The sequence below is a fragment of the Crinia signifera genome, chromosome 7 (assembly GCF_055691185.1).
Source record: "Crinia signifera chromosome 7, ASM5569118v1, whole genome shotgun sequence".
In the NCBI taxonomy this organism is placed as follows: Eukaryota; Metazoa; Chordata; class Amphibia; order Anura; family Myobatrachidae; genus Crinia; species Crinia signifera.
This window is the reverse complement of record NC_139223.1, coordinates 129,005,383-129,017,962: the sequence shown is the minus strand read 5'-3', so window position 1 is coordinate 129,017,962 and position 12,580 is coordinate 129,005,383. Positions and strand designations below refer to the sequence as shown.

Sequence of the window (12,580 nt, the reverse complement as noted above, 5' to 3'; positions counted from 1 at the left end):
AGGCTGTCAACCAACCAGCCCCATTCTAGCCACTTAACTCGCATTCTTTACTCCCTTCACTGGCTGCCCATAAAATGGTAAATCATTTTTAAGATCAAATTACTGAGTTTCAAACCCCTACACAGAGCCGGCCTTAGGCATAGGCAAACTAGGCAGTTGCCTAGGGCATTTGCCTATGCCTAGGGGTATCCTAAGCTGGAGGCATCCGATGATGAGCGCCACTGCTGACAGCTCATAACTACACGTGGTAGCGCCTGACCAGGTGCAGCACTGTGGGTCCTGCACTGTGCCGGGTATCTCAGAGAGGGGGAATGGGACTGCTGGCTGCCCCTAACAAGGATGACCGCTGTGGCTGCTCCAGAAGGAGGGCTGCTATGCATGGCCAGCAGCAGCAGCAGCTCCTCCTCCAATGGGAAGAAATATTGCACAGGGCATAGGCCCACTGGGATGGACCCACAGCCCTGGGCTGGCCTCCGTAGTCCCTCCTCATGCTGGTCGCCGGAAGCCGCTGCTGATAAAGCTAGTGGGCACTTCCTGGTGCTGCTAGCTGGGATCTGTAGCAGACATGTGTAGTGTAGCCAGAGAGCCGCTGGGGGGACAGAGGTTGGCGGTGAGTATAGCCTCCACTCCTGTGCGCTGCAGCCTGCCTGAGAGGAGGAGAGAATATCTGTTATGTGCCAGAGCTGCCCATGGACCGTCTGCCGCTGAGATGTAGTGTAGGGGGGTATAGAGGGGTCAGTAATGTAGTGTTGGCTATAAAGGGGTCAGTAATGTAGTGGTGGGTATAGAGGGGTCAGTAGTGTAGGGTATGTAGGGGTCAGTATTGTAGTGTAGGGTATAGAGGGGTCCGTAATGTAGTGGTCAATAATGTAGTGGCGGGTATGGAGGGGTCAGTAGATTAGAGGTGGGTATGGAGGAGTCAGTAATGTAGTGGCGGGTATAGAGGGGTCAATAATGTTGTGTAGGGTATGTAGAAGTCAGTAGTGTAGGGTATAGAGGGGTCAGTGATTTAGTGGCGGGAAAGTAGTGGTCAGTAATGTAGTGGTGGGTAAGGAGGGGTCAGTAATGTAGTGGCGGGCATAGAGGGGTCAGTAATATAGTGGCGTGTGCTCGTGGGCACCAACCAAAATCTTACCTAGGGCATCAAATAGGCTAGGGCCCGCTCTGGCCCTACATGACCAAGGTCCAAGGTAACTGAAGCAGCTTCTGATTCCATACTGTCCTACCCGATTACTGCGATCTGTAGGACTCTTAGCAGCACCTAGGATCTCCCGTAATTCATCTGGGGATCGAGCTTTTAGCCATGCGGCCCGACTCTATGGAACTTACTTCCCCACACAGTTCAATAGGCCCCCACTATAGAATCCTTCAAAAACAGACTCAAGACTTTCCTGTTTACTCAAGCATTTCCTTCATTCCCTTGAGTATCGTTTATGAAAAGCTTTAATGTACTTTATTGTTCCTGTACTGTATTACATTTATTCTACCTGTTAAGTGCCTTGAGTCCTATCGGAGAAAGAGCGCTATATAATATTATTATTATTAATGGTTAGCATTACTACCTCATGGTACTGGGGTCATAGGTTAAAATAATAATGCCCTCGGTTGGTTTAACAGCTTCTGTATCTGTATTATTTTAGAGCCCCCGGTGAAAATTATGAACACTAATGATGACACAGAACACGAATGTGCAAGCGGGGAACGAGTGGTGCTCAGCTGTGAAGTGTCCAGGGAGAATGCCAGCGTTTGCTGGTACAAGAATGGCGAGGAGCTGGAGGAGAGTGAGAATATATTAATAGAGGCAGACAGCTGTCATCGCAGACTGATTATTCTATCTGCACAGACACAGGATTCAGGAGAGTTTGTCTGCAATGCTGGAGATGATTCTATATTCTACAATGTATCAGTGAAAGGTCAGTTACATGGGTACCTGAATGATTAGTCTATATGTCACTGATACAACTTCCCTCCCCCTGCTCCAGATATTGAGGTGAAATTTGCCCATAGCAACCAATCAATAAAAAGTGTTTAGCTTTTAGTTTATAGTAAGTACCGTACTGGATAAATAATAGAATCAGTTGTACACTAGAAGATTTGATACATTCCCTCCGTATGGTCTATAATTTAAAGAAGAAATTCCTCTAAATTGTATTATCTAGTAATATATGGAAATCACTGAGGGATAGATGTACCGTATGAAGCAGTGATAAGGGAGGAGAAGTGAGTCAGAGGAGAAGTGGCCCATGGCAACCAATCAGCTGCTCTGTAAAATTTAATATAATGCAAATTATAGATGTTACTTCAGTGCTGATTGGTTGCCATGGATCACTTATCCTCTGGCTCACTTCTCCTCCCTTATCATTGCTTCATACATTCACCCATGAGTTACCATCTGCTTACATATGACCTGAACCATATCTCTTGGTTCCCCGAGTATCAAAACCTACCAGCAGTCTTATGAATGTCTTTTGAATAATAACCATGATTTCCTGATTCAGATATTGTCAGGGCCAACCCCTTGTATTTACTACTTACAGTATATTCACTGGGAAGTACACAAGGGAGGGAGTTGCAATGGAAAGTTTACAAATCTTTTCCAAACTTTCCAGCAGTTCCTTCAGCACCTACTTGTGAACACCACATTGCCACCCAGTCCCAGATGAATCTTAGATCTGTACATCCCCTATTCACCTGTATCACCCTAAATTGTGTATGCAGGCCCCAACACATGCACAGTTGGTGATATACATACATAAACAAAATTGATTGCTTGATAATTCAGGGGATTGTGTTGTTCCCAGGAATGCCATAATCATATGTGTTCTGACTGGAGTTTCTGCTGCCAGTGCCACCAAACTGTCTCCTCCATGCCTTTATCTCATGGTTCAGCCTCTCACTGCATTGCAACAATGGGTTATTGATTTTCATTGACAAATTAAGTCCATTTTGCTAAGGGTTTGGGCAACTGGAGTTGAATACATTTTTCAAGGTTTGTATTTGAGTTAAATTTAGGCTATCATTTCCCACATATCAAGAGTTTATCTTTTGAGGCTATAGAGACCTCTCCTCTAGCATTCCCTGATAAGATCAGTCATTGTATATCTGAGCTCTAATATAGGGCCTTATTCTGGTTCACTCCTTCTGGCAAATTCCTTCTTAGATGGACAAAACCATGTGCACTGCAGGTGGGGCAGATGTAACATGTGCAAAGAGAATTAGATTTGGGTGAGTTATTTAGTTTCTGTCTGTGCAGGGACAATACTGATACTTTCTTTTTACACTGCAATATAGATCTCACTTTGAAGTAAAACCCCACCCAAATCTAACTCTCTCTGCACAAGTAACATCTACCCCACCTGCAGTGCACACGGTTTTGTCCATTTAATGCTGCCCATACACTTGTTCCATCGCATCTGATCGCATCAAGTGGTGCCCAGTGCAGCACCCGATGTCGCATGCCATCTGTGATGGACATCGGGGGCTGCAGGGTACTACCTGGCTGGGGACAGGAGCTGTCAGGTGGCGGGACTCAGCAGCGACAGCATATGACTTTAAAATACTGGAACGGCCCTCTGATTGGCCGAGGACGCTGAGACTGAGAGCTCTCTCAGCCAATCAGCAGCCTCACATTCAGGCGGCCACTGATTGGCTGAGAGAGCTCTCTCTCTCAGCGTCCTCAGCCAATCAGAGGGCCGTCCAGTTTTTTAAGTCATCTGCTGCCGCTGCCAAGTCCCGCCGCCTGAAAGCTCCACCGCTCTGGTCCCCGGCTCCCGCTCCTCGTCCGCTGCCGCCGGGTCCCCATCCCTGCCCCGCTCCTGCAAAGGTACCGGCTCCCGCTCCTCGTCCGCTGCCGCCGGCTCTGGTCCCCATCCTTGCCCCGCTCCTGCTAAGGTACCGGCTCCTGCTCCTCGCCCGCTGGCTCCGGTGCCCATCCCTGGCCCGCTCCCCATCCCTGCCTCGCTCCTGCAGCTGATTGCATTCGAGCAATCGCATGTGGTTAAAAACCACATGCGATTGCTGATGCAATTCAATAAATATTATGTGCAGCTCATAATATTTATCTATGCGACATTCGACGGCGTGCCTGCTCATCACGTCGAATGTCAGCTTAAAAATGCAGATGTGGCTGAAATCGAATGATTGCATGCAATATCGGACATATGTATGGCCAGCTTTAGAAGGAATTTGCCAGAAAGAGTGAACCAAAATAAGTCCCATAGTCCATATATTCAGAATTGAAGGCTTATTTCCAGCCTCTTATAGGGCGGGATGTATCAATATTCACTTTTCTGTAGTGAAGTGGACTCCGTTTTTTCGCGCTTTTTTCGCGATTGTTTTGCGATGATTTTCGCGTTATTTACGATGATTTTATGCACATCTTTGGTCCGCGGTAATGCGGACCTCTCCCGAAATCTTTTCGTTTTTGTTTTTTTTTCACTGCGCATGCGCGATGACGCCCTGCCCTACTTTGAATATGCCCTCGTATGCCACACTCCTCACCCACCCTTATCCCAACACCTAAAAAGCCTCCTGCTTGCTCTGTGCCTCACACACACACACCTCGCCCATGTGGTCAGACCGCCCTGCCCTACTTTGAATATGCCCTCATATGCCACACTCCTCACCCACCTTTACCCTAATCCCATCTGGCACACAGCTCACTGCACAGTGCCTCACACCTCAATGGATCCTGGTGCCTCCACAAACACCCTCCTCACCCACCTTTACCCTAATCCCATCTGGCACACAGCTCACTGCATCTGTGCCTCGCACCTCAATGGCTCCTGGTGCCTCTTGTCCACATAAAAAACCAGGACAACCGTTACATTCACCTCCAGAAGAATTACCTTACACTTTACCCTCACAGGACACAACAGTTCGCCAGCAATATAAGGCGAATTATATGGAAGAGAAGCTGAGCGCTGCGAGTGTTAATACATCACACAGCGCTTCAGCTACAATGCTGTCCAATGGGAGGATGTTTCGCGCCGGAAACTCCGCGATACTTCAACCCGGCGGAGTTTTTTCAACAACAGAAAATGAAAACTTTATTAATACATCAGGCGAACAAGTGACGAACGCGAAAACGGGATGTCAACGCCACGGTAAGCGTTGATACATCCCGCCCTTAAAAAGAACATTTATCTTGAATATTGATTTATGCCCCCACTTTTTCAAAACCAATTCTGTATAGTGTACTGTATGCTACATCCATTGTTCACACTTCCTTAACCCCTTCCCGACATTTGACGTATATATACGTCATGGTCGGGAAGTACTTCCCGACACATGACGTATATATACGTCATGGCTTTAAACTGTCACCGCGTCTATAGACGCGGTGACAGTTTGGAGATGTCTGCTGTCCCTGAGGCATTGCCGTACTTGGGAGAAATTGGGGCACAGATTTTGGGGTGCTTTGTCTCCTTCATTCCTTGCGAAAATGAAAAATTTGGAGCCAGAACTGCATTTTTGTGTAAAAAATTACATTTTTTTACACAAAAATGCAGATCTGGCTCAAAATTTTTCATTTTCACAAGGAATGAAGGAGACAAAGCACCCCAAAATCTGTGCCCCAATTTCTCCCGAGTATGGCAATGCCTCACATGTGACCAAAAAATACCAGTTGGGTGCATGGCAGGACTCAGAAGGGAAGGAGTGATTTTTGGATTTTGCAGCACAGATTCTGGTTGAATGACCCCTGAAGCACCCATACAGTGGAACCCCCCCACAAGTGACCCCATTTTGCAAACTACACCCTTCAGGGAATTCATCAGGGGGTATAGTGTACATTTCAAACCCCCAGGGGTTTCACCAATTTTGATACAACTGAGCTGTGAAAATGAAAAATTAAATTTTTTCATTTTCACAGCCCAGTTGTATCAAAATTGGTGAAACCCCTGGGGGTTTGAAATGTACACTATACCCCTAAATGAATTCCCTGAAGGGTGTAGTTTGCAAAATGGGGTGACTTGTGGGGGAGGTTCCTAACTTTTAGCACTTATGGTGCCTAGAAACCTACATGGTGCCTAAAAAAAAATCTCATAAAAAGGAGGCTCCAAAATCAAGTAGGTGCTCCTTCTATTATGAAGCCTGTGGTTTGGTCAACGTGCACACTAGGGCCACATATAGGATATTTATGAAAATAAAAGAATTGGGGGAATCAATTTTTAGTCACATTTCTCTAGTAAAATCTACTGTATTCGTTAGAAAAATGTATTAAAATTGAAACTCTGCAAAAAAAAAGAAATTTTGAAATTTCACCTACACTTTGTTTTAATTCCTGTGAAACACCTAAAGGGTTAACAAACTTCCAAAATGCTGTTTTGAATACTGTGAGGGGTGCAGTTTTTGAAATGGCATCATTTATGGGGGTGTCTCACATACAAGTCCCTCAAAGTCACATCAGAACTGAACTGGTCCCTAAAAAAATCAGTGTTTGAAATTTTCTTGAAAATTTGAGAATTTGCTATTCATATTTGAAGCCTCCTAGTGTCCAAAAAAATGAAAAGGAGGTTGAAATAATGATTGCAACATAAAGTAGACATATGGTCTTTGTTAGTTATTAACTATTTTGAGTGGTATGTTTATTTGTCTCTCAAGCAGAAAATGTGACATTTTGCAAATTGCAAAATTTTCCATTTTTTCACGACATTTTGGTATTTTTCACAAAAAAACACAGACTGTATCGACCCAAATTTACCACTAACTTGAAGTACAATGTGTCACGAGAAAACAATCTCAAAATCACTGGGATAAGTAAAAGCAAAAAAAAGTTATCCCCACTTAAGTGAAACATGTCAGATTTGAAAAAAAAGGCTCTGTCAGGAAGGCAAAAACTGGCTGTGTCAGGAAGGGGTTAGAAATATTGAGCATACACACAATTTTTTTAAACGATATCACTTAGAATGGCCAAAATGAGCAATATGGGGTTTCATACCCTCCAACTGTACCGAATTAGCCGGTACAGTAAAAAATGTTAATGGTCTGTACCGGCTAACTCTATCGAATGTACCTTTTTTTGTAGCCAGTTCCTCCGACTCTGGGAGTTGTAGTTTCACAGTTGTAGTTTCCTGTGTAGTTTCCTACACAAGACTACATCTCCCAAGTTGCCCTATGGGGGGACTCAGCGGGCCCTCCTCCCCCTGCTCACACACACGCACAGGGCAGAGGTGCTGGGAATGCCAGATGCCTCCTCATTAGTGAGGGAATGCCAGCCCTCCCTCTTCCGCAGCGCACATGGCCAGGGGGCCAGGGACTGACGCCCAGCTGTACTGCTGGGCGTCACAGCACTCAGCATGTGTGGGGGGTGGCTGGGTTGTTAGAGTGGTGGGAGTCCTCTTGAAAAAAAAAGCTGCAAAGTAAACATTTGGAAAGGGGGTGTGACCACGCCCACTTTAACGGTGGCCACACCTACTTCCCGAATGTGTACCGGTTTCTGCCCTTCAGATGTTGGAGGGTATGGTTTTTTTTTTCAATTGTTTAGTATGTATGGGGCTTGACATGAATGCAACCTTATTATCACTTCATCCGTATTAGTACAATGGTATTTGGATTATACTAGATTAAGGGGTCTTTTATAGGCTTGTATGATTTTATAGTCTAATACTGTATTTATCAAATTGTACTTTGGAGTCAAATTTATAACTGTCTATTAATTAATCAATGTTACATTTATCAGCATACAGTATGCTTAATAATGTTGTGCAGTACTAATTGAAATGTGATTTGTATGGATTTTAACTTTCTTTTTTTTTTCTTCTTCTCTCAAACTCAAATACGAGGGTCATTTGATAAGTGTGGTAAATTTCTATGAGACATAAATTGAGCTGGAACTGATTCCCCATCCACCCTATTCTCCAGATTTGTTCTTCTTAGTTTCAAATTTGATAATCTGGCTCAGTGGTCAGAAATTCTTGTTGAATGAGGAGATCATCGCCACCATCGATGAGTATTGCAGGCTTTAAGGCATCCGTTTCTGATGGTATTAAAAAATTGGAAATTCGCTGGACCAAGTGAATCAAGGCAGACAAAGGAATCAATGAATCAATGCATGTCGAAACTGCCGTCTTGCCGAAAAGATGGCAGTTTTTGACATGAATAGATCGGAATGGGTTACGATCTATTCAATGCTAGTTGTTGTTTTTTTTGACCTGTCGAGAACATGGTGGATTGATGGAATAGCCGCTAATCCACATGCTTTTGGCAGAAACACAGCCAAAACCGAAAGGTTTTGGCTGTGTATTCGTCAATCTCAATTTGACATAAAAAGATGCCGGATTGAGGCAGGGAGGACGGCGCCGTCCGCCTGTCCGCCGCCCCCCATAACCGCCCACCGCCGCACCCTCCTGCCAACTCCAGTACCCACCCGCCACCGGGCCATGTGAGAGCAGCTCACCCGGCCCCGTCCTGGCTCCTGCTGCCTGCAGTGCCTCCCGCAGCCACGTCCACCCAATCCCCGCACCGGCCGGGTGAGCATAAATAATTTTTACTTGCATTTTTACCACATTTAGCAAACAGCTCTCCTAAACATACACAATGTAAAAAAAAAGTATTTATTGTGACTAGCCCGGTTTCAACCACTGGCGAGTATTCAATTATAAGACAACGGTATTCATTTATTTTCGTATTAGTCCTATATTTTATTTTTCTAATGTTATCTCTCTCCTTATAGAGCCCCCAGTTAAGATAATAAAATCAAGTGATGAATTGGAACACAGGGTTTTGTGTGGGGAGCATCTAGAGCTCATTTGTGAGGTGTCCAGAGAGAATGCAAATGTCCGCTGGATCAAAGATGGCGAAGAGTTACAGGAAAGTGAGAATATCACCCTGGAGGCAGATGGTTGTCACCGCCGCTTGATCATTCAGTCTGTGCAGGCAGCGGACTCTGGTGAATTCGTTTGTGATGCTAAAGATGACTCTGTCTTCTACAGTGTGTTGGTGTCAGGTCAGTATTTTCTCACAGGTATGGAGCTCTGATCCCCTGGGGACCTACTCTATAGATCTTTTATCCCATTCATGGCAGCAGGCAACGGCCATCATAATCCAAAGTAATTGTAGGATAAAGTGGCCCATCAAAAAGTTCATGAGATTACTTTTGAGCAACTACTCCCTGGGTCTCCTCTATTGTAACATTATTAATGACAATATTTTGTGGCATATTAATGATCATCAAACTTTCCTGATATTCTGGTAGACATGAAAGTATGATTGTGGGGGTCAATTTGTCTTACGTGGGGCTAGTGTAGTATAAAATGCCACATAGGACAGTATCTTTACTGTAGACCCTGAATCCGTTAGTAAATGGTTAATCTTACCAATTAGTCAGGTTTTGCCACCAGCCAATCACTGCTAATCTGTCTAATAGATCTTGCCCCATTTTCTGCAGTTTCCAAGGAAATTTGCAGCTTTGCGGGTCATCTAAATCCCACCCGCCGATTTCCCTGCATGCATACAAATGGTTGTGTAGCATGAACATCCATTTGCAACCTCAAAATCATTCGATGGTCGCTGACATTTGTGGCTCCAGGGGTGAGGCTGCAGCACAGTTCAAAATTCAAATAGGGGAGCCCCACCTACTGCCAAAAAACTGTAATTCCAAACTGACTCACTGGCAGTGGGTGGGACTCCCCTATTTGAATTTTGGACTGTGCTGCAGCCCCTCCTCTGGAACCGTCATTGATGGCGACCAACCATCGAATGATTTCTAAAGCGCGTGCAGATCTAACCTCTGGGGTGAAATGTAATAGGATGAGAGATTCAGAAAGTGAGAGATTTGGGAAGAAATCTCCAGTTTTTTTAAAGGGGCAATCATTTACACTGCAAAACCAGTTTGATTTTGCAGTGTAAATGATTGCCGCTTTAAAAAAACTGGAGATTTCTTTCCAAATCTCTCACTTTCTGAATCTCTCATCCTATTACATTTCACCCCTGGTGTCTTAGATTTGCCGCGTCTGTGGATGGGCAGCTGACATCCGCTAACGTCAACTGCCCAACCCCCTCAACCGTGTTACGGGCGCAGTTCCATGGGATCACCCAGCATTTTCATGGGATCGCCCATAAAACGCTGGACGTTCCCATGGACGCAACCCCTCGCCACCATTCCACGCCCCATGCTCACACTGCTCCGTGCAAAAGGGCCGGCGAATAATCATTTCACCGCACCCGCTCACAAACAGAGCCTGAACATGCGCATACATGTGTATGCGCATGTGCAGTCCCAAACCATCGTGAACAGGGGAGAGTATGGATTAGAATCAGGGCCATAGTCTTATTCTCCATATTATCATTTTCAAAGCATCATGTCAGATGAGAGGGCTCTTGTTAAATCAGTTAATAATATATTCTATATCTAGAGCCCCCGGTGAAGATCATAAACACGAGTGATGACATCGAACACAAGTGTGTGAGTGGGGAGCCTGTGGTTCTAAGCTGTGAGCTCTCCAGAGAGAACGGCCTGGTGCGCTGGTACCGGGATGGAGCGGAGGTGGAGGAGAGTGAGAACATCAGATTGGAATCAGACGGGAGGCATCGCAGGTTGATCATTACTTGTGCCAAGCCAGAGGACACTGGGGAATATGTCTGCAACACTGGAGATGACTCAGTATTTTACACTGTATCAGTGACAGGTCAGTGACAACTGTTTGTGGATACCCAATGCTGTGTTGTAGCTATAAAGATACCTCTCATTTAAATATAAGACATGTTTAAATATAAATCAAACATCCGTAATTAAAAATGTTTGCTTCTTACGAACAACACATTATTTTAGAATATTCAAATGACCATTATCATTATCTATTATCTATTTCTTCTGTCACATACTCAGTTTCTCTCCTTTCTGGGGTATACAAATATACAAAGTTAAATATAGGTTTTTTTTTTTCAAATGTCACTAAAGAAACATTTGCATGTTATATAATTACTGTGCAGTACCACTGAACATCCTGTAGATGGTGCTATAAATGAATTCCTCCAATGGCAATTAGCACTGAAAAACATATACATTTTCTTGAATTTCTAAAAGAAAGAAAAATATTTCTGTATTTCCAGAGCCACCCGTGAAGATCATAAACCCAGATGATGACACCGATGAAAGGTGTTTTAGCGGGAAGGAGCTGATCCTAAGGTGTGAGGTGTCTCGCGAGAATGCCCAGGTTCGCTGGTACAAGGATGGGGAGAGAGTGGAAGAGAATGAGAGAATCCAGCTGGAGTCTGATGGAAGATATCGGAGACTAGTTATTCTTTCCACACAGGCAGAGGACTCTGGAGAGTTTGTCTGTGATGCCGGAGACGATTCTATATTTTACAGCGTGACGGTGACAGGTCTGATAGTTTCCTGTATCAGTAGATGTAGACCACATCATAATAGCAAAAAGTGTTCTGGCGTAACTAGTCCAGCTGTTATGTGTTTAACCCTTTGAGTGCCAACGTTGCTGTGAGCGAACCTCAAAATATCCGCTAAGAATGCCAGCGCCGCTCACAGCGACTGTTCTTTTAGTATCAATAAAGACAAATACAGCCAAGTCCATTCATTGAAATTTAAATATTGCACAAAAAAAAAGGAACAGTCGCTGTGAGCGATGCTGGAATTTTTAGCGGATATTTTTGAGGATCTCTCACAGCAACATTGGCACTCAAAGGGTTAATTAGATGGAAATTCTATTGAATTAGGGATATTGCCCATAGCAACCAATCAGAGTCTACTTCTTTATCTATCTACCTATCTATCCACATAAACACACAAGAGCACACATTTGTGTAAAAAACAGCGGTTCTTATTTCCTAGCACGGCGCCCACGATCTAGATTGTATGTGTCGGGCTGATATCTCAAGCATCTCATGCATCTTATGTGTTTATGCGATGATGCAATCGACGCGATCAACGAGATTTTTTCATTGGAATCAATGTGAAATGGTCCCTGAGACCATTTCCCCTCGCGGGGCTCGCTGCGCTTGACACGCTTCGGGCTTGCCACGCTTCGGGTTGGCGTTGATAGTGCTGATGGCGTTAACAATGGTTATTGGGGGCTCACTATTTTTATCTTATAGCATCTTATGGATCTCAAGGATCTTATGCTAATCTGGCAATAAGAAATTATTTCTGCATAGATGTATCAAAAATCACATCCAGGGATCGGCCCTCTGAGAGGAGCACATCGCAGCAATTTGTAAACTAAAGTGATCGCATCAGGGATTATTTTACTTTATACCTGCACATGCGTAGTTATTACGTAGCAGTGGCGGTTTTTACCTATGGGCTGCAGGGCTGCAGCCCCCCCAGGTAAAATCCGCCACGGTCTCTGCCTAAAGTGAAGCCAGATGCAGTCTGTGAGACTGCACTGGCTTCATTGTGACTGGCAGTGACTACCTATTGGAAGTCTGACCTGCCAGCCACTCAAGGCATCCCATCGGGAGGTGTTCCCTCCCTCCGGGATGCCTCTACCTGCGCAAATGCGCAGCAGCCCCCAAAACTGGTTCTGCGCATGTGCAGTATCGTGGACCATACTGCGCATGTGCCGGAACCCGGGAACCCGATCAAGTCTCCGGGGGCTGCTGCAAAGGCAGCCTACGGAGGCTT

General features: G+C 44.9%; 1 protein-coding gene across 3 annotated transcripts in view; it reads left to right on the top strand.

Moving 5' to 3' along the window:
• Positions 1-12,580, top strand: part of OBSL1 (obscurin like cytoskeletal adaptor 1) — a 124,469-nt gene that overhangs the window by 44,306 nt on the left and 67,583 nt on the right. For all 3 annotated transcript variants that reach the window (XM_083153805.1, XM_083153804.1, XM_083153802.1), the window contains 4 exons: positions 1,641-1,913; positions 8,675-8,947; positions 10,356-10,628; positions 11,053-11,325. In XM_083153805.1, the coding sequence (XP_083009931.1) occupies positions 1,641-1,913; positions 8,675-8,947; positions 10,356-10,628; positions 11,053-11,325 (1,092 nt within the window). The remainder of the gene's footprint in view (positions 1-1,640; positions 1,914-8,674; positions 8,948-10,355; positions 10,629-11,052; positions 11,326-12,580) is intronic.